The 27,948-nt window shown below is 52.8% G+C and overlaps 3 protein-coding genes across 4 annotated transcripts; 1 reads left to right on the top strand and 2 right to left on the bottom strand.

The window, feature by feature from the left end:
- Positions 1-8,862: 8,862 nt before the first annotated feature.
- Positions 8,863-9,948, bottom strand: LOC104833726 (chemokine-like receptor 1). The gene has a single exon (XM_010570602.1). The coding sequence runs from the start codon at positions 9,946-9,948 to the stop codon at positions 8,863-8,865; it is 1,086 nt and encodes a 361-aa protein (XP_010568904.1).
- A 3,079-nt stretch (positions 9,949-13,027) lies between these two features.
- Positions 13,028-17,451, top strand: SHMT1 (serine hydroxymethyltransferase 1 (soluble)). The gene is made up of 11 exons (XM_010570390.1): positions 13,028-13,129; positions 13,683-13,828; positions 14,141-14,256; positions 14,346-14,506; positions 14,670-14,751; positions 15,011-15,223; positions 15,497-15,613; positions 15,972-16,094; positions 16,390-16,506; positions 16,691-16,801; positions 17,282-17,451. The coding sequence occupies exons 1-11, from the start codon at positions 13,028-13,030 to the stop codon at positions 17,449-17,451; spliced, it is 1,458 nt and encodes a 485-aa protein (XP_010568692.1).
- A 758-nt stretch (positions 17,452-18,209) lies between these two features.
- Positions 18,210-27,851, bottom strand: SMCR8 (Smith-Magenis syndrome chromosome region, candidate 8). 2 transcript variants are annotated; one of them, XR_774541.1, is made up of 3 exons: positions 25,408-27,851; positions 20,363-23,150; positions 18,210-19,492 (listed from the first exon to the last, which is right to left on the bottom strand). XR_774541.1 is itself a non-coding variant. In XM_010570389.1 (2 exons), exons 1-2 carry the CDS (start codon positions 27,759-27,761, stop codon positions 22,697-22,699), a joined length of 2,808 nt encoding a protein of 935 aa, XP_010568691.1. In that variant the 5' UTR covers positions 27,762-27,851; the 3' UTR covers positions 18,210-22,696. The 2 variants fall into 2 exon arrangements, 1 of the variants encoding a protein (XP_010568691.1); XM_010570389.1 differs by having other exon boundaries at positions 18,210-23,150.
- Positions 27,852-27,948: the final 97 nt, after the last annotated feature.

The raw sequence follows: 27,948 nt of genomic DNA, 5'->3' as shown, positions 1-27,948 counted from the left end.
CCCCCGGAGCCTTCCCGCCGCGGCCTCGCGGCGCGGCTGAGGGGAGTCGCTGCCGGCGCCATCTTACCCCCTCGCCCCCGCGATGAGGAATGGGATACTGTAGGGACCCCAGTACCAAGGCCGGATTTTAGCTCCCCCCCCCCAATAAAGAAAGAGCACGATGGGTGGGTTCCCCACCAGGGTGGCGAGAGCCCCGATTAAAAGTCCATACGACATAAAACAGCAGATCTCCACAAGGTGCTGGATTTCGGAGCTCCCACGCCTGCATCCCTGTCAGAGGGATGGCCGACCGCCACACTGCTCTGGGTACCACCACCACAGCTGTGGGTCCTCGCCATCCCCGCTGCGCACCGGGGTGCTGGCTGGCCTTTGCTATCAGACCCAATGGTGTTTCTAGAGGAGGAAGATTTTCTGGAAAATAGATTAAGAAACAAATCAGTGGTCTCTCAGTTCCCTTATACTGTCTAGAGCATACACAATTTGTCCGGAGTCCCATCAGTGCCCTCCTTGCAACATAAATAGGTTAAACTGGGTGAAGATGCATTTGACATCGGCAACAAGACGCTGATTTTAGTCACCCCGTTTAAAAGCCCAGCTTTATCACTAGACAGCACCCATGACAGAAGTTGAGTCCTTTCACTGCTTTGACTAAGTTACAGTCAGCCTGCAGAGACACAGGAGGATAAAGCTCTTGCCAGGGCTTCCCTCTCTAAATAAAGAAAAAAAAAAAAAAAAAAAAGCACCATGTTTTCCCACTAGCTGGGTAGCTAGAAGCTGTTTTAAATTACTCTTTTCAGTATGCCCAAGATGAACAGCATTTTATGGATCAGAATTTTACTATTTAGTGTAAAGGTACAAATCAGATCCTTTCTGCTGCAGCTTTTCCTCAAAAAAGGCAATTAAACTTAATTATTCCTGGACTGCAGGATGCATTAGAGCAAGGCCTTGAGCACTCCAGCAGATAACCTCTGGTACTGGCCTTACCATGAAAGAGGAAGAAAGGCCACAGCTGCCAGGACTGCTCACCAAATGTGCCTGTAAAAGGACAACATTTAGATTTATATTTTCAAACTGCAGTTTCTGCCATTACGAGATGCATTTTCCATTTTAAATATTCATGGGCCAGCGTTTCCCCGTATTTCACAACATTTGCTTATTGCTTCACACGTTCCAAGGTTTCATCAATTGTCTCCTTTTTTGCTTTTTCAACAGACTCGGAGCTAGGGAAGGAGAGCAATTTAACCTGGAGCCACTGAGCAGCTGCCAGATGTAGAGCACTCCACTTGCAGCACTCACACAAAAGCAAAGGCATCTGTTTGAAATATGTGAGCAGAGAGGCCATAAGCCTCTTTGAACCCTCAGAGATGCAGCAGTGATCCTCTGCCTTTCCTAGAATCTCTTCTTAAGAATTACACTTAAGTGTAAGACAATAGACCTCTCCTAACATCTCGCCACCCCCACTGTTCTCAGTCTGTATTTTTCTGCCTACAGGCTGGTGCTTCCACAGTTGATTCAGGGTCGTTGACCCTAGTAGGGTCTTTTTTTGTTTTGTTTTGGAGCTTTTCAGACAAAGGGGAAGGGGGTTTTGAGCATTTTGTTAGCCTTTTCACAGAGCAGCAGAGATTTCTCTCTTAGCATCACTCTTCATCACAGGACTTCACCACATGCCGGCATGGCAGAGCAGTTTAAGGCAGGACAGCTAGAAACAACACATGGTGAAGCACTGACCCATAATGCAATTAGCAGCCTTCCCCAGAAGCATTTTTCAATACCCTAGGGCACCCAGAATTTGCTGACTATTTGATTTATGCTGCCCCAAATTCCTGACATTGCTTAAGCAAACCACAGGACCAGGAACTAAAATATTCTGTCTTCTGATCCTTTTTATAAGGCTGCTGCCTTTGTTTTCTCAGAGCAAATCAATTTCTTTCCCACCTCTGTTTTTCTCGTCAGAGGAATGTGACTTTAAATCTCAGCTCCCAAGGGAGAGGGATTTGTTAATTTTACAATATGTTATCCCAATGCTAGGAGTTTAACAAATAGTTGCTCCAAGATGAGCACCTGGATTTTATTTCATTTATAATGATTCAATTAGCAGTCATCTAAGGAATTCTGAAAATCTCCTGGGTGTGAATATACTGGCTCACAGAGATTTGTTGCTCTTAATCCAGATGGAACCCTGGCAAGCAGAGATGTGCAAAAAACCGCCACGCCTAGTCCAGCCAGGGTGAAGGGCACTGCTCATCCAGTGCTTGGCTGGACGACAGCCTGCATCCATCACCTGAGAGAAGACAAATGCTACTGTCATCCAATCTCCTGAGCTCCATCCATCACTGCTCAGCCAGGTTGGCTTTTTGTTTTGTTCTAGGGGTTTTGTTTGTTTGTTTTCAAAAAAAGGTAGATGTTAAAACTCACCTACCAAACCACCTGACAATTATCAGACATGGTACACCAAAGAAACATTTTGATTTGATCCTAATGGAGCCCTGTGAATAGGTTTGGTCTCCCCTAATGAGAGAGAGAGATCCTACAAGGCATCCTGAAAACATCCTCTACCCTACTCAGCCCCTCTGAGCCTGCTGGGAGGTTCTGCAGCACACAGGCACTTCCACACTCAAGGCCACCACCTCCCTCCTCCCCTGCCTTCAGCTTTACTGCCTTGGGAGAGACTGTGTCTGATTTCGAGAAGATGCTGCCTTGGATATTACCCAGCTAGGGAGGCAGAACTCAAAGCAGCTATAAATGTATTTCTGAATCAAGGGAGGGAGGAGTAATTTTATAATTTCTTGGGAGTGATCTGGAAAATAGCATTCTCCACATCTGGGAACCTAAAGTGCCTTAAAAAAGGCCCCAGAGCAGAAAATACATTGATGTGAAAGGCTATGTGAGTAGATAGCACTCTCTTATTGTTTTATCAAATATTAGTGCCTGGCTATCTACAGGAAATAGGCACCGACTCATTGTGTTACAGTCCTGTTCCTCCTGAGTCACAAAGCTTTGACTGAAAGACTCACCAAGTTCAGTTTGTTTTCCTGTTTCTAACCGTGCTCTCAATTCCGTGTCAGTCTGCAATGACTAACAGATCTGCTGCATCAGCTTCAGCACAGGCACGGGGTTATCTCCAACCAGCCTTCAAACAAAGAGGCGAGAGGCTTGTTGGAATACCCAGCGTTTAACAGGTCACTGCACAGACAAACGTCTCAAGCTGGATGAGAGGGCGAGGGTTGGAACAAACACTGCCCTGAAACAAGAACCGGCAGTAGCGCCTTTTGCTTTGTTCGCGGATTCTCTTTGCTTTGCGGTGTTTGTGTGCAGTTCTGACCTGCAAAGTCTGCATAACATCCAGTTAACATCTATCACCTTCTGTTTACAGATGTGGTTTGCCCTTTGATTTGCCTTTAGACAAAAGCAGTTGAACTGGACAGTGAAATCATGTCATTTTAGGGAACATGAACAGCTACAAAGTTAGTGCCAAACACTAGTTAGTGCCCTGTTCCTCTCTGTCCTACCTACTGGATCCTAGTGTGACTTGCCATTTACTGAACTAAGCTACAGCTCCTCTACAAACAGAGGGTGCGCATGCATCGTGCCCTGTACAGGCGTTTCGTGAACATACAGGAAGGGCTTGAGTTAGTCACTACAGAGCAAGCCTGCAAATTAAAGCAGAATTCAGTACAGGAGAAAAGATCCTGTGCTTTGCATACACAGCTGCACAGTGGATATACTGGGGGGTATAAAGAAAGATTTGGTACCAACCCTGCCCCACACAGCTAAGCACAAGCTGGGAAAAGTGCAGGGAAGGAGCAAAGTGCAACCAGCAAAGAGCACCCTGTTCCCTTCCCAGTTCAGTGCCGATCAGGCCTGACCCTGGATCGGCAATAGCAGGTTAACTCCCATGCTGGGTGGGACCCTCACCCAGCTGCTACGCCAAGAAAGGCTGAGGAGACCTGGGTAGCAAGGCTTGGCCTGCACCACTTACTAACACTATGACCAGTATCTCTCCTTCACAGAGAAGCTTTTTACCAATACCAGTCCTGTAACTTGCCATATTGTTTCCTGCCTGACTTCAGCAAGCTCTGGAAGAGGTTCTGCTGTCAGACCTCCACGCATGTCTTTTGCTTTACCTTATCTAACAAATTGATTCCCCAAGTTTAATAAGAGTGGGACACTTAAAAATTTTACTCACCAGGAAAGTTTCACCAGAGGAAAGGCATAGGGACTTCTAGGTTTCACAGAGGCTTTTATTATCTCATTAAGTTCTCCTTAATGAGAACTTCCTCACCTGCTGCAGTCTCCCTCTCATTCATTTGCACCCACCATCATGCTGATGGTACTTTCAAGGCTGTCTTAGCTCCCACCCCTTCCTCCCTCCCTCTTTCCTCTTAACTATTCTGAGCCCAGTTTCTATTTCCATGCTCTCATCCAGGTCCCAAGGAGAAAATACCTTCTCCTCTTGAGCTACTGCTTGCCACGTCCTCCTTGGCTGGTTTCCTCCCTTATATCTCTGCATCTTCTCCCAGCTCCAGAGTCACCTGCTGTACTCCTCCAAAGCAAGGCAGCGAGAGCTCTTGTTGAGATCCCTGACTTACGTGCTTGCTAAAACAGTGTAGAACTGCCAGGCATAGCAATAATCCACAGCTGTTGAGGACCTACTCTGTGCTGCAATGCACCCCAGGCTTTAACTCCTTGAGATTCTTGATGAATCCTCATCTAATATCCTGTCTTCGTTACAGAATCAGCTGTGTCACAAGACCCAGTTACACCATGGTTGTCCCTCAGCATGCGTAAACCACCACAGTTATTTTCTCTTGCACTAAAGATATAAGAACATCTTACCATCCTGCTAGACCCTAGTCTGACCAAAACTGTAACACTGATGCAGTGCCACTTAGGCCTGTGATTGAATCAAGATAGGACACAGGCAGGCTGTAATTTGGATTCTGCCAATTCTCTTTTCAGCATACAGAGGTCTGTCATCCCTCACCCAATAAGGCCTGATGACATAATTCTTCCCATCTACACCAGCTAGTGAAGTATCACCGTCCCTTGCTACCATCCTTGGAGGGCAGCTCTGGACCACAGCTTCAGCCAGTGCAGTTTCTGCAGTCAGAAGGCACAGCCTGTGACAAATCCTCTAGCCAAAAATCACCTGCCAAGTCTTTCTGAGCTCTTCACCAAGATGTTTTGGTGATTCTGTATTTACCTTGCCCAATATCAAATTATTAGTGACCTCATCAGACTGCTCACCCTGGTCTGCTAATTCATACCAAACTCTCTGACTATCAAAACTTGCTTATTCTCTCAGCTAAGGCTCCCCCCTGCACAGCCTGAACCCCGCACGCCCCAATGGCTCGCTCTGCCCGTCCCAGCCCACTGTTTGTATGAGTGGGGCTGTTGGATCAGCCCCTCCATGGGACCAATGAAGGCCTCACACCAGCAGGGCAGCAGGTTCAGCATCTTTCTCAATCACTGCAAATACTAGGGGGTTCAGGCTGTTCCACCCATCCGATCGCATCTGAAAGAGCCTTGAGAGCAAAGCTGCGTCAGAGGGGGGCACAGCTGCCAAAAGAGTCATTCAACTTCTTTGGATTGTTTGCACACCTTTGGAAAAAAATTTCCCCCCTTTTTTTTTCATTCAAGCTTTTCTAGATAAGCACATGACAAACACAAGTATCAGAGAGAATGAACAGCCTGACTTCCAGTTAGGAATGAAGGACTATCACAATTATCACTGTGATGATGAGATAGTCTGAACATGAGGGAACTCGATACAATGGGAGATTTATCTTGGAACCAGTCCCTTGGCAGCCTGACCCCATACTGGTGTCAGCATGGTTTCTTATTGCAGAAAGGCTAGGGATCAGACCTGGGATGACAGACCCATCTCTATCTCAAGCGCATCCTGTAACACAGCAATGGCCATTACCATCGATCAAACATTCGCTTCCCTCTTATTTCTCCCAGCAGTATTTTGGCAAGTGTTCTCAGGAATGGCTTTCTGAAAGCTTTCTCAGTCCGTTCCCCATCATGCAGGGAGATGTTCAGCTTTGTAAAGATACACTATTTTGCTTAGGCATAATAATGTGCCACTTAGAGCGGAGGTAACTTCTGGGAGGGATATTGCAAGAGGGAGAGAGAGCAGCTTGGTCTCAGGTCTGGGTTCGGATGGGGTTAGCCAGTGAAACAGAGCTGCTGTGTGAAAGGAATGCTGGGCTAGGCTGGGATGCCAGGAAGGAGATGGTGCTCTGTAGGTTAGTTACCTACCGGTATTCCAGTGGTAATTCTTCAGATCACCCAGACACTCTGCTTCATTTAAATCCTGTTGTCCCATGGGAACCCTGTACCCACCTTGAATGTCCAAATGACCCAGAAAATTGCTTTCTTTCCTACCACAAACCAGGTAAATACTTCAAGTCTGGAGCTTCAAGGGTGCGGGGATGAGAGAGGCATGACAGGAATCTGAGGCCTTGGTCCAACACTCTCAGAGACTCTTGTCACAGGGAATTACGTGGGCTCTGCAAACAGATAAGGAAAACCAGAAACAGCAAATGCTGGTCTGCACAACCTTGACACTGCAATCGATGCTGTAGTTTATCACCAGGAGCAAGTAAATAGCCCCTGAGTTGCATGCTGCATAGCAAACATTGCAGTTTTATCTGGATGACAGGCAGCAATTTGTGGCAAAGGGTAAATCTCTCTGTTCACTCATGCTTGACATATGGATGGTCCTGTTACATTCCCTGTTCTCAGTGGGCTTATGCATGATTTTAAGGTTAAGTACATGCATGCCTGTAGGATCACAACCTTCATATAATATTGCCTGGCCCAGCAGACCCATAATTAATCCCTAACATGTTCAAGTGACAGCTCTCACTTGGTAATGTCATCCATGCAGAACAACGAGGTACGTGTAAATTCGTCAGTTCGTGCTGTGAGTCAGAGACTTTCCAGCCATCGGAGCAGTGAGGCTCCAAGGCAGGTTTCTGGCAGGGTGAACGGGACAAATGGTAGCTTTGACCATTTTACAGGCAGATTGGGCAGGCCAGGAGAGGGAGGTGTGATACAGTCACCTAATCGTTCAGCTGCCTAGGATGGGCTGGGAATGACAGCACCTCAATGCCACCGTTCCCTTTTACGTGACCAACATTTTCTACTATGAAGATTAAAGCAGTTTATAGGCTGATCAAGCCTAGGAAGAAAACGCCCACCATCTTCATCCTGAGCAGTTTGCAAATGTGAAACTGGAGTAGACCCAGCTCAGCCACACTTGGTCTTCTTTCTTCTCCAAACCACTCGTTCTCAAATGTGCCAAAAGGTCTGAAACCCAACGATAAGCCAGAGCTGCAGGCTGGCAATCAGATCCACATGGACAGAGTGCCCCAGGCAAGTCCTCACACCCAGGTTGAGTCCTGTCTACTTCAGTCATGAGAGTTGCTGCTAATGCCAGTGGTTTCCAAATTCTGAGTATTTAATCTTTTTATCTAGTTGTTCTTTTACCGAAGATGAGCATGCTCCGTCAGGTTGCATCAACAAGTGTTTTATCACACAGGCAACACAACAGGCTGGGTATGTTTTACATAAGTTTAATGGGGTTTAATATTCATTCACCAACAGTACAAAATGTCAGATCTTCACTATTTAAGGGCCAGAAACATGTCAAATGCACACACACAGACAAGCATTGCTCAGCAATAGTTATGTTGTACATCAAACCTGAGGAACTGGAGCACAACCAATAATTTGTCCTGCCACACATCTGGGGAGAGAAAAGATGAGTGTCTTACTAGCTATTCCAGACCCAAGAAAAATACATATAGCCATTTCATTTAACCCTATTTCTTTAAAAGCTGCACGTGTAGGAGTGCCTCTGGATGGATCCCACTGCACGTTCAAGCTGCTTTTTTTTTAAAAATTATTTTGTCCTTAAGCTTTAGCAGCCCATGCACCAGACTGGAATGATACATGGGAAAGGATTTTTGTATTTTGTTAACTAATTTAATTACAAGGGACTTATGGAATAGCTCTCCCCTCCCTCTTCTTCTCCTCTGGACAGCCGAAATGCTGACCCAGCTGTACACCTCAGCACAGCCGTACACCTCACCACAGCCATACACCTCCAGCACAGCTGTACTCTGCCAGTGCAGCTGCACCCGATTTTGCTCCCTGGTGAAACCCCAGCAAAGCTGAGCTGCCAGGGAAGTCTGGTAAGGGCAGGGAAGAAAATCTCCCCTTGGGTCGCCACGTGTAAATGCACTGCAGGCAGGTGAATCCAACAGAGATGCAAACAGGATTTGTCCCCAGATGCCTCCCCTGGACGCGTACAAGGTGACCCTGGGCTAGGCAGCGTGGAGAGCACCTGAGAGCTCCCTCCTTGAGAGCCCCAGGAGGAAAGGAAAGGAAAGGGAGCTCTGCCAGCAGAGTCACAAACCCAGCGAATTTTATAAAGGGTCCCCTGTTAAAAACTGGAAGCTGTAAGAGATCAGCAGCGCTGAGGCAACCAAGTCTGACAACTGGCAGCCACCACCCAGGCTGTGATTGCCCCCTCAGCATGGCCAGCCAGGGAGATATTTTGCCAGGTATGATGGACCATAGGGGGATGGAAGAGATAGAGAGACACAAGGCAGCCAAGGAAGCAACACAAGGAGCAAAATGTACTTTGACTTTCCCGCCCTGCTGCAGCCCCAGATGGTTGTTTAATTTCTGTAATATATTAAGTCATAGTAGGTTTGAGATACCTCCAAAACGTGAAATCACACTTCATTAGCATGCGCAGCCCTTCGCAGCCCCCAGTCCTGCGACTATAGCTCTGAAATGAAGGGAAATCGCAGAGAAAAGAACTGCCCCCTCCACACCAGTGCCCGCTCAGACCCTCGGGACCTCCGCTTCCGAAGCAGACCTGGACTTCCGCCGGCTGGTCAGACTGCCCAAGACCGACTCCTCACTGAAGGCCCCTTCAAAGGTCGACAGGATGGACTGGCGAAACTTCTCCTTGAAATCTGGCCCCACAAATACGTACAGGATGGGGTTGATGCAGCTGTTGAAGAAAGCAAGGCTGGAAACCAAGGGGATCCCTATGTAAAGGGCCATTTTCATCTCGTGACTGGAAGAGTTTTTGGATATTTCCAGCAAGGAGAAGACGTGATAGGGGAAATAACAAAGGAAAAATGAGACTGTGACAGCAATGATAATTCTGTATGGCTTCGCAGAGTTGGCTAACTGCCGCCTTTTCAGCTTGACAGCAACGATGCTGTAGCAGATGAGAATCACCGTGAAAGGGATGAGGAACCCACATAAGAATCGCGTTATGATCATCGCTTTATGCCGCATCCTCCACAGCCTCCGCGTTGCCTCAGACGTGTAGTCATCGGAAAGTGCAAAATTATTATAGCAGCTGGTGATGTTCCTGGAACTGACCACCGTGTCCCGAAAGACGAGGTACGGGGAGCTAAGGAGGAGAGCCAGGACCCATGTCCCCAGTGCAATCCTGGCTGCCAGTTCCGGACTCCTGCGGTTGTGAGACCAGACAGGAAAGGCCACAGAAACGCAGCGGTCCATGCTGATGACCGTCAGGAGGAAGACGCTGGCGAACATGTTGAGGAATGCGATGGTGCTGTTCAGCTTGCACAGGAGCTTCCCAAATGGCCAGTGAAAGCCCAGGGCGGTGTAGGCGATGCTGAGGGGCAGGAAAAAGGTGAAGATGAAGTCAGCAATGGCCAGGTTGAGGAACCAGACAGAGTTCACTGTCTTCTTCATCTTGAAGCCTGCGATCCAGATGACGAGGCCGTTCCCTGTCACCCCCAGCAAACAGGCAATGCTGTACACCACCATGGAGAGGATGTGCATGCTCTTCTGCAGGCCAGAGTAGTAGTCATGGGCAGTGGCGTTCTTGGACTGCACGGTGGGGGAACTGGCAGAGAAGGGCGAAGGGGAAGAAGAGATGCTCTCCATCACCGGCAAGCTGGAGTCCTGAAATTGTAATAGCACACACCGCTATTATCTGCAGCTCCTACAGCTCAGGGGAGGAGAACATCTTTGCTAGTGACTGTACACAAAATGTATATGCAAAGCCAGATTATATAACTTAATATATAATTAATATAAAGTCCTTCTCGATAGCATCTGCAGCTGCACATCACAGAAACTACCGCGACCAGAGAAACCGACCCAGGTTTTGCTGCTGGCGTTGGCGCTGCTGGAACACCACCTCCATAAACAGCCTACAACAGCAACCCAACATGGGCCGGCGGCAGAACCGTGGAAACCCAAATCCCTCAGCTATGATGGGTCCTCTTCAGATGACCGATGACAAATTAAGATAGCAAAAACCATCTAGACTGATAAAGATTAGGTTAAAAGACTGTTCCTGCAACAAATACTTCCAGGGCGATGCACTCCAGTAGGCAGAACAGTACCCGAGGTGTATTCTGGTGTAACCGTCAGCCCTTCACCCACAAACCTTCCTCCTGGCGAGCCCACCGTTCTCCTTGCCCTTTGGCACCCTGCCTTGGCCCACCGCCTCACTGGGTTCAGGTCCGGGTCCCGTCAGGACTCACCACGGCACCACGCTCCTTGGCCGCTCTGCCCACAGCGGCTGGTCTCACCTGCTGGCTGACTCCCCTTTGGGACGCTGCTTCTCTCTGGAGTGACTCACGCTGCCTCGTCCCGTTTTGCCATGGCTTGGGATCACGAGGAATTTAGTCGGATCGCTTATTCCCTAATCTTGTTCCTCAATTTGTGGTACGTTGATTTAACCCCTGAAGCCCCGGCGGCCACAGGCTCCCTCGGGCCGCTTGGCCAACCCCATCGGCAAAGCACCAGGAAAACACATCCCCTCTCCTGCCTGTGACACTCACACCCCCCCATCCCAGGCACTGTCCTTCCTCCCGAGTGCCCGGACACCCCACCGGGCACCGGGGCTGCCCTGCGGCCGAGGCGGGGGGAAGAGGGGGACCCATGGAGCACCGTACCGGTGCTGCCAACCCATGTGGCAGCCTGGCAGGCCTGCTCGCCTTGAGACGTGGTTTCAGCCAGCACCCCGACCTTGGGGGTGGCTGGAAGCGCTCCCTGCCCAGCGCGGGGTGGGGGGTGTCCCGTCCTCCGGCTCATGGGGGGAACCGAGAGGTACCCCCGGATCGCTGGGATCACCGCAGGCAGGGCTGGGGGAGAGGGTCGTCCCCCCGCCCCAGGGCATAGGGCAGGCGGGGCCGGAGCTGCCGGGTGACTGCGGGGGGGGTGACAGCAGAGGGGGAATGACGGCAGAGTGGTGACGGCAGAAGAGCTCCCACCTGCCCGGGCCAAGGTCACCCGCACCCCCACCGCCACGTGCTGGCTGTACCGCCAGACCCGCCTCGGAGGGGACCAATAGGACGCGGGGAGGAGGAAGAGCTCGGCTCTGATTGGCCCATACACTTCTGGAGCGTTTTTCCCCGCCATCGGCCTACCGGTGCGAAACGAGGCGCTGATTGGCCGAGGCGCGGAGAGGCGTGCCTGAGTGGTCTAGGCTAGGCGCGCGAGTTCCCGCGCGGTGGCGGAGCGGGACCGGGACCAGGACCAGGACCGGACTGGACTTCGGTGCGGCGCTGCGGGCGGGTAGGGAACGGGACCAGGACCGGGCATGCGGGGCAGAGAGGGCAGAGCAGGAGCAGGGCAGACCGCTGTGGGGTGAGATCCGGGCAGGCAGCGCCGTCCCCCCACTGCCGGTGTCTAGGGCAGGGGGATCGCGTCACCAGGAGCCTGTCAAGGATGTGGAAGGTGATGGAACCGGGATACGGGGGCGGGGGGGTGTGCAGGGCCAGGCGGGGATGGAGCCTCAGGGTGGGGGTTTGCCCCTGCAGCAGATGAACTGCCACGAGGGTGGAAATGGGGGTCTCATCCTGGGTGGGGAACAGGGAGCTTTGTCCCCCCGGAGCCTTCTGCAGGTTTGCTAAAATTGCTGGGTGCAAGTACTGCCGCGACCTGCCCTGGGGGGACACGCTGGACCCAGCTGTCCCCTTCAAAGCCAGAGCGCTACACCCTGCCCTTTCCCTTGCAGCCCTTTCCCTATCCCAATCCAGCTTTTCTGACAGTGAGGATTCCCTCCCTGCCAGGCTCATGGATAGGGAGGAGGCCCACACTGAATGGGCTTCAGCAGCTTGGCACAAGCAAACTAAGAGCAACTGCTTAATAACCTGCTCACGGCCCTTTGCTGGCCTTGCAAGGTTAATGAGTAAAAAGATGCATTGTTTTCAGCCGAGGCAGAAGCTGGACTGTCATGCCTGCCGCGGAGCTTGTGTTCTGCATTATAATGCTAGCAGCCGTGGAACCCGGTGGGGCTGGAGGGCTGCTGCCAGGGCTGGGCATCCCACATGCCACGGAGTCAAGCTGAGGCAAAGCTGCTGCCTCTCAGGTCCCAGCTCCACAAGCCATGCTTGCTTCAGTTAGCATTTGGGGCAGGACTCCAACCTGCTGGGGGTTTGCCCTCACAGCTATGCACAAGGGAAAGTAGCCAAGAGGTTTAGGCATGCTGGGGAATGCAACGCACATTAAAATTGAGATCTGTGGGTATGAGCATTTCACTGCCCTTGAAATTAAACAGCAGTTTTAATAAGACACCCTTCTGTACATGAGGGCATTTGCTAGCATTTCCTAGAAGTCCTAAGAATCACAGATATACAGGAGCGAGAGGGAAAGGCATTGCTTGTGTTGCTGATAAGGTTTGGTCCACATGCAGGTTCATCATGTCCCCAGGTGTCTGACAAGGCACTGCAGAGACGGGGGCGGGGGGACCCCCAGGCAGGGCGGTGATGGGAGAGTATCAGAAATTATCGAAGCACTATAATGAATGAACTGATCTTAAATCAGTGGGGAAACCTGACAGTTGTCTGTGTTTTCCTTAGCCAGTGGGCCGCAGCCCATGGCTGGTCCTTCTGTATTTCCGGGGAAGATGTGGGATGGGAGCAGGCAGGACACAGTGCCGAAGTACCCAGCCCCACTGCCATCTCACAAACTCACCTCTCTGCCAGCAGGTGACCTTGGACCGAGCAGGATGATGGCAAACTCAACGCAGGGAGACAGGGGCCTCCCCAGCGCAGAGCTCTGGGCCTCCCATAACAGGATGGTAATGGAGCCACTCGACACCAATGACCCAGAGGTGAGAGCCCCTTCCTGGCCCCAACCCAGCAGCTGCTTTGTTCATCTCCCGGACAGCCATGGGGATGCTGACCTCCTCAAGCCCATCTGGCGGGGAGACAATCCAAGGCTGAGATAGTGGGACCCATCCATCCTCTGTGCCCGCTCTGCCTGCAGTGAGAGGAGAGGGAGGGCATCCTCCAACCATCTACAGATAACATGGCCATAACTTCACATCTATTGCTCATACCCCTCTGCTCAAAACTCTAATGTCCACACCAGAGCAGCTGGCCCACCAGGCCATGTGGCAGTTGCCCTTGACTCGATAGCCTAAATGACAGCTGAATTATCTGGCAGCTTCCTGACAGGTAGAAACCCAAAACATGGCCTTGACCAGACACATGAACTGTTTGGGATCAGCTGAACCAAGAAGGGATCTCATCTCCCTTCTCCAGCACCTTTCCAGGCTCCTCTCCATTGCCCTGTCCCCTCCAAGGGTGCATCCCCTATGGTGGAGCCTCCACATCTCCATGCAGAGCTGGCATGGGTGAAGCTGTTTCTCTCCTCTCCCAAAGGTGCACAGCATCATCAAGAAGGAGAAGCAGCGGCAAACGCTGGGGCTGGAGTTAATTGCATCGGAGAACTTTGCAAGCCGAGCAGTCCTGGAGGCCCTGGGATCCTGCCTGAACAACAAATACTCTGAGGGTTACCCAGGACAGAGGTAGGGGCTCGGGCTCCGTCCCGCCCAACCCAAAACCTCACAGGGAGGGAGAGGAACCACGCTGCCAGACCTCACCTCTGGGAAAGAAGCAATGTCCTTGTGCTGGCAGCCAAGCTCCTCCAGGGCAGAATCTGACTCTCTCAGCTTCTGTCCATGGCCATGGATGGGACAATCTCAGCAATGTCACATCTGCTGCAGCTGCTGTCCCAGTGGCTGCTGGAAATGCGGCATCACCCTGGTTTCTCCCCAGCTTGGTCACAGGTTCTAAGTAATGAGTTTGGTTTTAACCCCTGCCCCGTCCTTTACCGGCAGGTACTATGGCGGGACGGAGTTTGTAGACGAGCTGGAAAGGCTGTGCCAGAAGCGAGCCCTGCAGGCGTACCAGCTCGACCCCCAGAAGTGGGGTGTCAACGTCCAGCCCTACTCAGGTAATGGGGTGCTCAGGAGAGCCAGGCCAGCTGCACCAGCCTCCGCGCGTCCCAGCACCCGTAACGGGCCCGGTGTGCTCTTGCTGCAGGGTCACCTGCAAACTTTGCGGTGTACACGGCCCTGGTGGAGCCCCACGGCAGGATCATGGGCCTGGACCTGCCCGATGGGGGCCACCTCACCCATGGGTTCATGACGGACAAGAAGAAGATCTCTGCCACCTCTGTCTTCTTCGAGTCCATGCCCTACAAGGTAAAGACAGCTGCTCCAGCCGGAGCCAGGATGCGGTTGTCATAAGTGTTAGTGCCTCTTAACAGTATGGGCGTCAGGCTCCCAGCACCCCCTCCTGCAGGATGACCCTGCAGCTGATCTTCACCCATACCAAGGTGGCTGATCCCTCCTCTTTCTCTCCCAGGTCAACCCCAAGACCGGTTACATCGACTACGACCGGCTGGAGGAGAACGCCCGCCTCTTCCACCCCAAGCTGATCATAGCAGGTAAGGATCAAACTCTTACCGACCTCCCTGGTGACACACCCTGGGTGGAGGTGGCTCCCCGAAGCGAGTAGTGCCCCGGTAAGCCTGTGGGTATCCACGGATGCTGCAATGCCGGGAGGAGACCTCAAATACATCCACACTGGCAAAAGCTTGTGTGCTGTCCCCAGCTGGGCTGTCCCCATCGTAGGGCTGGACCTGGGTCTGTCCCAAGGTCCTTGCGCATCTGCTCCTGTCCCCAACACGTCCTATCTCCCTGCAGGTGTCAGCTGCTACTCGCGCAACCTGGACTATGCCCGCATGCGAAAGATCGCTGATGCTAACGGTGCTTATCTCATGGCCGACATGGCCCACATCAGCGGGCTGGTGGCTGCCGGCGTGGTGCCCTCCCCCTTCGACCACTGCGATGTTGTCTCCACCACCACCCACAAGACCTTGCGGGGCTGCAGGGCTGGCATGATCTTCTACCGCAAAGGTGCCTGACCTGGCTGGGGAGCCAGGAGAAATGCTCCCCCAGGCCGGGGGGCTGCAAGTTAAAGCTCCTTCCTGCTCTAGCTGGGAAGGAGGGAGGGCAGGAAGGTCCGGGGCCTCCCGGGAGAGTCTGGGGAGTTTCCCAGGGCCAAGTGTGGCCCAGATTTGAAAAAGAACAACAACCATCCCTTCTCTGAGTAGCGACAGGGTGAAAGCAGCTCATGGGAGAAGGGTGGCCGTGCTGCCTTGTGAGTAACCCTGCCCTCCCCTCCCACAGGCACCCGCAGTGTGGACCCCAAGACGGGCAAGGAAACACTCTACAACCTGGAGAGCCTCATCAACCAGGCGGTCTTCCCTGGGCTGCAGGGAGGCCCGCACAACCACGCCATTGCAGGTACGCACCCAGGCTGGCCACCAGCTCCAGGAAGGCAAAGGGAGCCAGCAGAGATGTCCTGGCTGGGCTCTGACCCCCAGCAGCAGGGCGGGGGGCTCCAGCTGCTGCAAGGGACTCACAGCCTGGAGATGCTGCAGCAAGGAGCAGCCGGCTTAATCCAGCATTGCCCAAGAAGCAACCAGGCTTTTCCCATCCTGCCTTTTGGCTCATAGCGATGCTGCCAGCCTGGCTAGGGGAAGGGACTGTCCGTCAGTTTGCCCAGCTCCCAGGGTGACTTCTGCCGGCGGTGCCATGCATCCCTGCCAGCTCTCCCAGTGGGAGCCCCCCAAAACTCACCATGGTCTGCCTTCCTCCGCAGGGATCGCCGTGGCGCTGCGGCAGGCCACGACGCCCGAGTTCAAGGCCTACCAGCAGCAGGTGGTCGCGAACTGCAAGGTGCTCTCAGCAGCGCTGATGGAGCTGGGCTACGACATCGTCACGGGTGAGGACAGGTCTCGGCCACAGGATGGGGCTGACCCCTCTGCGTAGCCCGGGGCCCAAGCCAGGCCATGAGGGTGGTGCAGACATGATGGGCAGGGCTCTGCCATCACAACTCCTCAGGACATCCGCAAAACTATTTTGAAGCAGCAGCCCCCCCTCCGAAGGGCAGGTCCCCTTCTGCCCCCAAAACCAGGAACAGGCCCCACTGCAGTCCAAAACCTTTTTTTGCTGAAGTTTCACATGGGAGCGGTGTTTACCCTGATCCCATGTCCCCCAACAAATCCCTCTCTTTGCAGGGGGCTCCGACAACCACTTGATTCTCCTGGACCTGCGCAGCAAAGGCACTGACGGCAGCCGGGCCGAGCGGGTGCTGGAGATCTGCTCCATTGCCTGCAACAAGAACACGTGCCCCGGTGAGGGATCCCACAAGCTCTGCCATGTCCTGCCCCGCACGCTGCGGATCTCCCATAGCCTGTGCAGAGCTTCCTGCAGGGTTCCCAGCTCCCGGCCCATCCCGGGCACTGGGAACCACACCAAGTTGCCATGCACAGCAGTTTCGGTACCCGATTTGGTCATGCGTGACTTGTTCTGGTGCAGGTGACGTCAGCGCCCTGCGCCCCAGCGGCCTGCGGTTCGGCACGCCGGCTCTCACCTCCCGAGGCTTCCGGCAGGACAATTTCCGCGTGGTGGCTCAGTACATCCACAGAGGTGAGGCTGGGGCGGGCATGCCTGGGGCCGAGTCTCAGCTCCGGCACTAACCTGGGGCCAGGGCAGCTCCTCCAGGACAGGAGGCACAAGCCAGGTGGCTTCCCCAGCAGCTGGCGAGGGAGCACATACACAAGCGAGGAGTAACTCTCCCACTTGCACATCTGGATGTGGGAGAGGACATCTGGCCACAGCTGGGACCGGCCAAACCCTCCCCACTGCATTAGCAGCAGGCTGAAAGCCTGCACTTTTCCCAGTCTAGTTCCAGTTGTCCCCAAGGATCTTACACTGGTTTCCTGGGTCAGCAAGTCCCTCCCACATCTCGGGGAGCAGCCCCAGCGCTGCTGTGGGGTGGTGCAGGGCTAAGCCAGCAGCCCAGCCTCGCAGGTTCCCTGCGGCAGGGCTGGGAGAGCTGTGGGGTGCGGGCACAGGCTGAGGTGTTGCAGCTGTGAGGACTGACTGAGGCATCTGCCATCCTGGCAGGGATCGAGCTGACACTGCGCGTGCAGAAAGACATGAGCCCCAAGGCCACGCTGAAGGAATTCAAGGAGAAACTAGAGGAGGAGAAATACCAGAGGGAGCTGAAAGCACTGAAGGAAGAGGTGGAGGCCTTCGCAGCGGCCTTCCCACTCCCAGGGCTGCCCGTCCTGTAAGGGAAGCACCCATGCGCACTCCCGGAGCTGCAGAGGTACCTGGGATCGTGGCACACTCGCACCCCCAGCCCAAGACCAACGCCCCAGTACCTTGTCCCAGCACCTCCCTGCTGGCACTGGCTGCAGTGCAGCATCAGTTTCTCATTCAGCTTTTGCTCATCTCTCCCCTCCCGTTTGGGGCGCAGGACCCCCCTGAGCACAGCCCCCCCCACCCCCATGGGGAAACCAGCCCTTTCACCGAGCACCAGGTAACAACCCTCAGCCTCGTTCGATCCCGCTCTCCCTGGCTGTGGGAGTGGCAGATGAGGTTTAGGCAGCCCTGCCTGCGTTCACCCGGATACCCCTGCCCACAGGATCGGGAGGGACATGGAGGGGGGTCCACCTCAGCAGGAGCCACCCCCTGCCGCAGCCAGGCACGCTGTGCTTGGCTGCACAAGAGGCTTCACAGCCGCTAAAAGCCTCCCTGGTTTCAGCCTCGAGGATTTCCCTTCGTGTGCACAAGCCCGCTGCCTTCTAGCCTCTGCAGGCTTTGACAAGGCCAAGCCTTGTCCTTAACTGCCCTCCCAGGATCACCATCCCATCCTAGCCAGCGTCTCTGGTATTTTCTCAGACCTCTGAGCACAAAGCTTAGGTAGAACCATTTTTTAATAAGCACGGTAAAATTAAGAATTTAACCACAATGTATGACAAGAATTATAAGCTTTAAAAAATACAACCAATTTTTTTTTTTGTATTTCAAAAATATCTGAACCCAAATAAATAATTTTTTTTTTAAAAGTACATTTCTCAGACTAGTCATTTGGTGTTAACATCTGTTAAACTCTTGTGCAGTAACACTTACAGCACGACACTAAGACATGCTTCTTGGATTTCTCCCGGTCACACTCGCTCTAACTACCGATGCAAGCATTCGGCACGCACAGGCACACACACGTAACTCAACATGCAGTAATAGGATACAGTGCTTTAAAATAAGATGAGAATTCATCACAGCCTCCTTGCAGCCCTCAGAGGCAGCTCTTAGCCCAGCCCCATCCCCGTGCCGGCAGCGAGGCAGCCAGCGGGACCGGGTACCCTGTGTTTCTGCCTTCCAGTTAAAACGCATCTCGGGGACCAGCGTGCAGTGGATTTGTGACCCCTCCAATATCGGGGTACAGTCTGTTGCTCTGACATTGTGCTAGTGGGGCACCGTGCGGAGCAGGCACTCTCCTTTAGCCTGGGCAGCTCGCTAAGTTTCCCATCGTACCTTATTACAGGAGCCTTTTCGAAGTGCTGCGACAAGCCCCGGGTCCTGCCCAGCTCTCTGAGATGCTGAATCCACAGTGTGGGCTGTCACCCACCACCAGACTGGGGGCTCAGGCCCCCCCCCACTCAATAAAAAGCTCTCACCCCTCAAGCCCCTCTCCCACCCCTTACAAAATGGTGAATATTGCTAGAGTATAGGCAGTACTTCCCTAGTCAAGGCAAGACAGCTTTGGAGCTGCTTAGAAGTGATTGCTACTGGATGAAAGTAAATCCGAGCACTATTCTCTGAGAAATGAAACCTGTGTAGGGTTAATATCGCCTACTCCTATGGCTGACCCTCCTCGGGGTGGGATCTGAAAGCAGTGGGCTAGTGTAGAGTAGAGCAGGGGCTGGCAGGCAGAGTCTCTCAAGGCAGGGAAGCGGAGGAGTAAGAAAAGGGAGCTTTGTCCTCCCGACCAGGCAGCAGACGGCCAGGGGAGGCTTTTGCTCTGATGAATTCTCCGTCAGGCTTAAAGCCTCCTCTCCCTGACAGCCAGCAGAGAGAGGAGGGAGCCAGAGCTGGCCGTGCGGGAGGCGGGGGCATGCTGGCAGCACTCACGGAAGCAGGCGACAGTCATGCACGGCACCGCTGGTTCTGGCGGCTGGAGGTTCGGTGCGGGAGGGCTGGTGAGTATTGCACTGCGGCTGCGAGGAACCTGCCCTGCTTGTGGTGGAAGGATGGCTGGACGGCAGCACGCGGCGCTCGGGCGGTGCGGTGTAAGCCGACGAACACACATGCCAAGATTCATTGCGGGAGCTGTTAGTGCGAAGATCGTAACTTGTTATAAGTCTGCTAATATCAGAAACCAGTGAGGTAACACAGCGAAGATGAGGAAAAAGTCTTAAAGTGCCAATATAGGGATCTTTACTGTACAGGAGTAGAAGGTCAGACAGAGAAATTACTGAGCAAAGAGGAATTCAGCTCCCAAACCACCAGCTGCACTCAGACTCCCCCCCAATTTCTGCCACCATTGTGGGCACCACAAGCAGCGAGGGCAGGCTGGGCTCCCACTGCACCGAGGTGCCAGAGCCTGAGGTAATTCCCCCTTTCCTGGAGTCCAAGCTCAGAGGTTACCCCACCACAAGCCAGCTTTAGGAGGACAAGCACTCCAAGGTGTGTTTCCCCACAGCTCCTGCTTAAAGAGCTGAGTTACGGATAGCACGGAGCTCCTGTTTTGAAATGGGAGACGTCCCAGCAAAGCCCCCAGGACATCGTCCCAAATCAGAGCTGCTTTGTGGCAGAGAGATGAAGCAGGTCAGACAGGTGGTAGTGCAAGTATTGCTCAACACAGCCTTGAATATCAGATACTACAGGTTTGATAGAAGGAGCAAGGAGGAGTTATTTATCAATTTATGAGTGCAGCTGAACACAGGTCAAGACCACTGTGACTAAGAGATCAGCCAACACTAATCATCGATCCTGCTCCGCTGCTCTGCGCTGTCAGCCTGGAGGAAGATGTGAGTGAGTCAGCAGGAAAAAAGTTTGTCCCTCCCTCCTCAAACCCGAACAGCATCAGGTCATTTTCCAACAGGAAACAAGCTCCCGTGCTGAGCGCTTCTCCAGAGCTGCGGGTCAGGCAGGACGCAGGGAGCTTTTCCACTGCCCGATGTCACCTGCATTACTCACTGAGATGCCTTTTCCCCCAGGGAATCTCGCCTCAGCTTTAGTGTGGAAGCCGTTCGGGTGCACTCCAGTCGACAAGGGGACACCTGAAGTCACTTCAGAAAGCAGGCATTTTCCATGGACATGGAAGTCTTTCACCAGCAGACCCAGTTCACATGCAACAGGAGGGCGCAGTTAGGAAAGGAAAAGGCCTTTAAATATGTTTTAAAGGCGTGCAGCCCCGCACACAGGCACACTGCTCACCTTCAGCAAATGTGACACCACACTGCTTCCCAAATGCGACCTAAAAACACCATCACAAGCAACCCCTGACCTTGGAAATCCCTCTGGAGACTACCACGAGCTCAGCTTGCCCGGCTGAGCTGACCTCACTGTAAGCCACCAGAAACAACACTAACATTTAAAATAGCCTTCCTGCCCAGCTGGTTTATATCTCCCGCACTACCCCAGAGAGCCCTTTCCAGAGGAGAGAAAGAGGCAGCAGCAGTACCGAAGTGCAGGTGCTGGTGCCAGACGACAGCGTCCCCAAGGAGCCTCCTTGCCTTCAGGACACAGGTTTCAGAGCAGTGCGTTTCTCGCAGCAAGTTTCAGTGGGGTCTAAGCCACGCTGACAAATGCCAGACCATACACAGAAACTTCCCCAGGCACAAAAGGAACATTACATTCATCTCCAGCACTGCCTCACATCATCACAATAAACAGAGGTTTAAAAAAAAAAAAAACCAAAACAAAACCCAAACCAAACAACACATCAGCTCATTTTGTACAATCTCAGCTGTTCTCACCCCACAATCAGAAGAATGCTAAAAAGAAATAAAACCAAGGATATTTCCTAGCAAGGCTTTTCTTGCTTAGAAGTACCATGGGGGCTGCTACCGCCACATAGCACTGGGCAGAGCAGACCACAGCCCAGGACCAGTGGCCAAGGAGCAGCATCTCCTATGGGACTCCAGAGGGAAGCACTGTGCTCGGGTACAAAGCTTTCCACACTGTCAGGAACAATCTGGGAGCGTCACCATGCCAGTGGCACAACCTTTACGGCACAGGCAGCGGTGTAGAAGCTTTGAAAGGCAAGTCCCCAGCATCCAGGCTCAGAGAGCGGCAGTTCTGCCCCGTCCAGAGCTACCCAGGAGCACCCTGGGAGAGGTAGTCGAGACACGACAAAGGCTCAGCCAGAAGCAGCATGCAGTGACGCTGACCCTGCTTTACCATAAAGGACAAAAGTCAGCTCCCCAACAAAAAAAAAAAAACAAACCAACAAACAAACCCAAAACTTTTACAGATACAACGTCGAATCCAGTACATTCATCCCCAATCTCTCCTGAGCACTAGTATCTCACCAGCCAGGCAGCCTGCTCTAACAGCCTGCTGTCTCACAGCGTAGCTTCAGCTGAATTGCACTGTTCGTTTCCCCATCACAAAAAGCACCTAAAAATGAGCCCCCACCCCTCAGTTCCCCTCTCTCCTTAAAAGGCCACCCTTGATGTCACACGCTTTGAGGATTCCCGGTCTCCCTCCCACCCTTGTTGGAGGTCGCTCAGCAAACAGGACATGACAAATTAAAAAGGCACAGTGCTCTACATTCACAGCAGCGGGCACCTCGGTGCTCACTAGCGTTAAGGAGTCCTTCCACATTCCAGATTTTAACAAAGCTGAGGGAAACTGGCAAACTCTTTCTGGAGAGAAGCACATGTGTCTCCACTGCACTCCCATCCACCCAGGGACAACCTGTCCTGGGAAGTGTCAGGAAACTCAGAAAAATGCAGGAAGGGACACACCATCCGCTACCGCTGCGCACAGATGGATAACTGCGAACTGCCACCCTGCCACGGAGCTTCTGAGCTACACTCACATGAGACACTGGTGGATTAAAAAACTTCACGTGGCCTTTACATCTCCCCTCTGGTCTCCGCCCTGGCTCCACAGAAGGGACCAACAGCATTTGGGGCTCTGGCAGAAGTGTACGGAGCACTGCGTTGTTTTGGGGGCTGCACTCTAGTAAGTATTGATCCCCAAGAGAGCCCACCTCTCTCTCCCTGCCATAATCCCCCGGGATGCTGCCATGATACGCTTTAAAAGTTAATAGTGCCCCTTCTAACATTTAAAAACAGAGTGCCCGGTGTTTTATGTGATGGAACATCTACGTTCTTGGCTACAGGGAACCACACAGAAATCCGGTCCCTTGGACACCGATTTCTGTGGAGCAGAGACGCTTGCAAACGCATCGTCTTCTTCGCCCCTTCCCGATGTTATGAGAGCTACTGCAGACAGCGTCAATGTCAAGCACGGATGAGCTTTGTCAGACTCTGAGTACGCAGGCAGACAGCCCACGCAAGGCTAGATTTTGTACAAAAAGCTGGGAACATAGTCAAATCTGAGCAGAGGGTTCACCCCCCGGCCGGGTTCCTGAATGTACTGCAGCTTCAGCAGCTCAGCTAAATACTGTACAATTTTGATATCTTCATTGGCAAGGCCGAGTTGAAGCTTCAGGAAGTTCATCCTGCGATTCACGACGGATTCCTCCGGTTCCCTTTCACTGATGGGAAGGTGCAAATGATGGCAGAAGGTGAAGAGGAAGGCTTTTGAACACAGCTGGGTGAGGATACTTTGGACGTGCATATAGTAGGTGCTTCCTCGTTTGATCTGCGTGCGGTGGTCTGCCAGCCGGGACACCAAGGTGCCTTTGTAAAGCGGGCAGCGGAGAGTCTTACTGTCGGCGTCCAGAATGCTGACATACCGGCTGTATCGGCTCAGGGCGTGCAGCACGTTCACCCCAGCAGGCGACACCATCCTGAAACAGCAAGGAGAGAGGTCACGGCTGGAGGGGACCAGACAGTTAAGCAGCAGACTGTGTCCGTGCCCCTGTATCGCATGTACTTTCCCTCTAGTTCACGAGCTGGTACAAGAGCCTCTGTGGGCAAATGAAGTCTGGCACAGAAGAAAGTGGCCAAATAGTCTCTCCAGCCTGCCAGATCCCAAAGAAACCTCGATCTCCTGGATGCCCACATGCACTGATCCACACTGTGTGTATGTGCTACTTCATAAATCACCGCACTTCAGGGCAGCTTCCTCCCTTGGCGATACGGCGAGGCAGTGATAAGACATCTCTGGTGAACAGAAGCAAATCTTGCAGCAGCTGCTAGCTTCTGGATGTGACAACAAGGACCCAGAAACCCAGATCAGACCCCCTTGCCAAGAGCTCCACCTTCCCCCCATACGGCTGTTTTGGGAAGGAGCAGCTCTGAGGTGGTCGAAGCCCTGAGTGGAGCAAAACCTTTTGCCCTTCCTTTAAAAAGGGAACCATCCTTAAACCAGAATATTCCTTGGCTGAGCCTGGGCATTTTTCACTCAGGTGCAAACCCACAGCATGTTCACAACATAACAATTATCCAACAAGACTAAATCAATGTTATTTAAATGCAAATTACAAGCCTACGCAAACTCTACCTTCTGCTCCTCAATTCTGCGTGGTTAAAGTCGCTCAGTTGAGATACAGCTCCCAGCCTCAAACCAGGAGCCCCAGCTGCTGGGGTAAGGGCTGCCCCTGTGCCCAGGCAGCATCTGGCCTTAGGAGACACAACACCCTTACCAGAATAATTGATTTAGCCTCTAAATTCCTTCCCAAAGCCCTTGCACAAATAGTTTGCTGAAAGCACCCACATTAAACTCAACACTTAATTAACATTCCACGGAGAAGAGTTTAAATGACTGACACATGTTAAAAGCAGTTCTTAAAAAAAAAAAAAAAAAAGACACTTTTGTTTATAAAAATTGCATCTAACCACAAACGGTGAGTAACAAGTAAACACTCAGGGCTTTTAAAAACCTCACCGACAGACAGGGAAGTTTGGGAGCAGCTGTGGGCAGAGCTGTCATCCTGCCTCGCAAACACAGAAATGAGGGTAACTCACAGCTTAGGATAATTTCATCATCCACAACCCTCAGCGATGGAATACTCAGCAGTCCAAAAAGCAAATTTCTGTATTTTGATTTTTGTGCTGCTCAGAAACACTCTTTCAGGAGCTATTCCAGCCCTGCTCCGAGCAATGGGCTGCCACTCCGACTCATGTTTTCAACGCTGGTGACAGCAATGGCCATTCCCTGTCATACCTACACCCAAAGCGCCAGAACTCATCCTGGTAAACACAAAGAAAATCCTTTTCATAACAGCAACAAAGGCAGGGCTGAAATCTTGAGAGCTGAGCAATCACTATTTGCTAATGTAAACTATGAAGCCACACTTCAGAATTGAGGGTTGGGGAAGGGGTGCTTGCTTTCACAATGGTCCTCACCCTGAGCAGGAGCTTCCTTCGCATCTGAACTGCAATCCCAACACCACAGCCCACTGAGCGCCGCAGACCTTTTCTCCTGCACTAAGGCTTGTTATAAATAAGTCTCTGTTCATCTGCACCCTCTCGAGGAGAGCCCAGCAGCTCCACAGGCTCCACGTCTCTGGCTTTTCCACAACACCCGGCCGGCACACCCTTGCCAACACAGCCCCAGGCGCTGGCACTCCAATTTCTGACCTACCGACCTCATCAACAGTAGCATCATCTCTTCATTAGGGTCCACAAGGAAAAAACCTCCCCATGTCAAAGCATCCATTTCAAAAACAAAATTCTGGCTAGAAACATCAGAAGAGTTTTGGCAGAGGACACGGGAAAGCAGAGCATACAAGGGGACCCCAGAAGCACTCTGTTATCAGACCAACCAGGAAACCAGCAGGACTTGTGTCTTTGCTTTGTGCTTTGCCAGGCGAAGACCTAAACCAGAGGGAAACCTCCTGGCCAAATAACTAGCATGAACCAGGCAGCAAGTGTCCAGCAGATGTTTTAAATATTTAACTCCCAAGTGAGGCTGGATATAAAGAGACAGACAAATCTATCCCCCCTTCCACAGATACATCCCATAAGCAGAAATTCAGGGCAGCTGTGTAGGTAATCAGAGACCTCCCCAGCACACCCATTCCCCTCTGAAATTCTCACTTAGGAGAAGTAGTATTTATCATATACCTCAACACTGATAAAGCAAACAGACCCTCGATTTACCTCTGGAGCCCGATCAGCTTCCACTTCTGGAAATCCACAACGTGCAAAGGGGAAGTGACCCAGTGCTTCACGGGCTTGGCATAAATGCCGCAGTTTGGCACAAAGATGGAGAGCGCCGTCACAAGCTTCTTGACTATCGCTTCCTCTTCCCCCAGCACGATCAGGGTCCTCCCGCTGAGTAGGGAGTAGATGGCGGGGTGAGCGAAGGGGTACTGCCTGATGAACCGCAGTGCATTCTGGCCAGCCTTTTTTTTGTGCCTTTCACTTGCCTGACAAGCGGGGTGAGCGGGAGAAGGGGTCCTGTCAGAGCACGTGGAGGCAGCGCTGCTGATATAGCTCATGGAGTCCGAGCATTCATCCAGGCTGCTTTTACTGACCTCCCTGTTGCCCGTCAGGTAGCGCGAGTCGAGCTCATAGGGAAGGAGCCCCCCTGAGATGCCGTTGTGGGAGGGGAAGCCCCCAAAGCTTCCGTGCAGCCCCTGCTCGGCCTGCCGGTATGGCTGCGGGGGGATCCTGACCACCCCGTCCTCGTCGCAGGGCTTCTGTCCCAGGTCAGGCAGAGGCTCGAGGAAGTTGGGACTCTCCTTCCCGATACAACAGGCAGAATCAACCTGCACTAAGTTTTCCTGTTTTGAAACGTCTTCCTGCTCGTCAGTATTGTCCAGGTTTAGTTTGGGGATGAAACGAAGGCCTCCCTCTTCATCGTCCATGTAAGGTTCCTCGTTAATGGCACTTGGGTAGCTCGCTTTGAAATCTTCTGGGATGAGCGACTCAGAGGGACACGTGCTGAGAACCTCGATGCTGTCCTCGCTGACAGTCCGCCGGCTGCCCACCTTGCTCCTGCCCACCTGGGGACTGGGGCTGACAGGCAAGCTGGCCTGACTCTCTGATTTTGTCAAGCCAGACGCAGACTTCTCCGTTCCAAGAACCTCGATGCTCTCACCGCTACTGATGCTGCCTTTAATATCTGCATCGAGATAGTCCAGATTCTCCTGGTGTTCGAATGTGACGGAGTCAGTCATTTTGGGTTCTTGGGAGTCCTCGATTTCCTGCTCCATCTTGATGGGCACACACTCCACACTGGACTTGTAGGATCCCAGGCTGATGACCACTTTAGGAGCGGGGGACTCTTCCAAACACTTTCTGTCAACAGCATCTTGACTGAGCCCCTGGCAGCCTCTGTACTGTTTTTCAGGTGGCTTTTCATCCAGAAAAGATACATCCTCAAAGAGGAAGTTAGTTACACTTTGTTGCTTTAAGAGTGCCCTGCTGATCTGGTCTGTCAGGAGGTAGCACACGTCACCTCTGAAAGTCCTCTCGATCTGGTGCAACTGGTCAAGAGTTTGGGTGAAAAAATAAATATCACAGAGTTCCTCCAGCGTCTTCAGCTTCTTGTCAAAGCATTTGGCAGACTTTGCTTTGATAAGCTTGGGGGTATAGGAGGGCACGTGGGCATAAAGGTGCGTTTCACCAGGCTCAGCAAGGTCGGAGGTAGTCAGGTCCTGATCGCAGCCTGTGTTGGCCTGGTCCAGCGCACACTCCGGCTCGTAGGGGTGGAAGTCAGACTCCTTCAGCTTCCTGTAGGGATACGACCTGATTTGTTTCAGCAGATCTTGGTGCTCAATGATAGACTTTTCCACACTGGCCAGCTCGTTGGCCTTCTCGATGGCTTGGGTCGTGTAATACCCTTTGTCATTGGCTTTCTTCTGTATCTCGGTTTCGTTGTGCAGGACAGTCCTGGTGTAGTCGAGATCTTTCAGTTTCTTTTCCAGTTCGTTAGCAAAAGCTTTCCTGTTCCCTGTCTTTAGGCATTCGGAGGCTTTGGAGAACTCTGCAGAGAGTTCCTGAAACTGCTGCATGATTTTGTGCTCGTCAGCAGAAATATAGGCCATGCAGAAGGGCCTCACAAAACCCCTGGCTTCGAGGTCGTAGAGAGTCAAGTGGTGCACGTACGCAAAGGCCCCTTCCTTCGAGTCCCCCAGCACCACTTTGGAATCCTCCACAAAGTTCAGCTTCGGGTAGGCAGAGCCGGGAGGGTGCCCCACAAAGGAAGCCTGGTAATCCACAGACATGATCCGAAGGGAAAAATAATTGAGATCGAAAGTGCCCGACACTTTGGCGTCATCGGGGATGGTCAGGAGGGGCTGGGGCCCCACTTGCTCCGAGAACTCGGAGATGAGGATGAAGTCCCGGGTGAACTTGGAGCCGGCGACCTTGGCCCAGGGGTTGGCGCCGTGGCTGGCAAAGGGGAAGAGCGGCACCGAGTACTCCTCGGGCAGGGGCGGCTCGCTGCACAGCTCATCCTCCAGCTCCTCTTCTCTGGTGAAGGCCACCACGTCAGGGGCGCTGATCATATTTCCCGCAGGAGGGGATCGACATGGAGCAGCGAGGGCCCTCCCCGGTCGTCTCCCTCCCCCGCCACCTCCGGGCCCTGCGGGAGGCCCCGCCGCAGCCTCCTTCTCCCACCGCCGCCGCCGCTGCCTCACGCCTCCGCCATGGCCGGGAACCGCCGGTCCCGCTGCCTCACCGGGCCCCGCTCAG

This window comes from Haliaeetus leucocephalus, unplaced genomic scaffold, assembly GCF_000737465.1.
Source record: "Haliaeetus leucocephalus isolate CR32 unplaced genomic scaffold, Haliaeetus_leucocephalus-4.0 Scaffold295, whole genome shotgun sequence".
Lineage (NCBI taxonomy): Eukaryota > Metazoa > Chordata > Aves > Accipitriformes > Accipitridae > Haliaeetus > Haliaeetus leucocephalus.
This window is presented reverse-complemented; position numbering and strand designations above follow the sequence as displayed.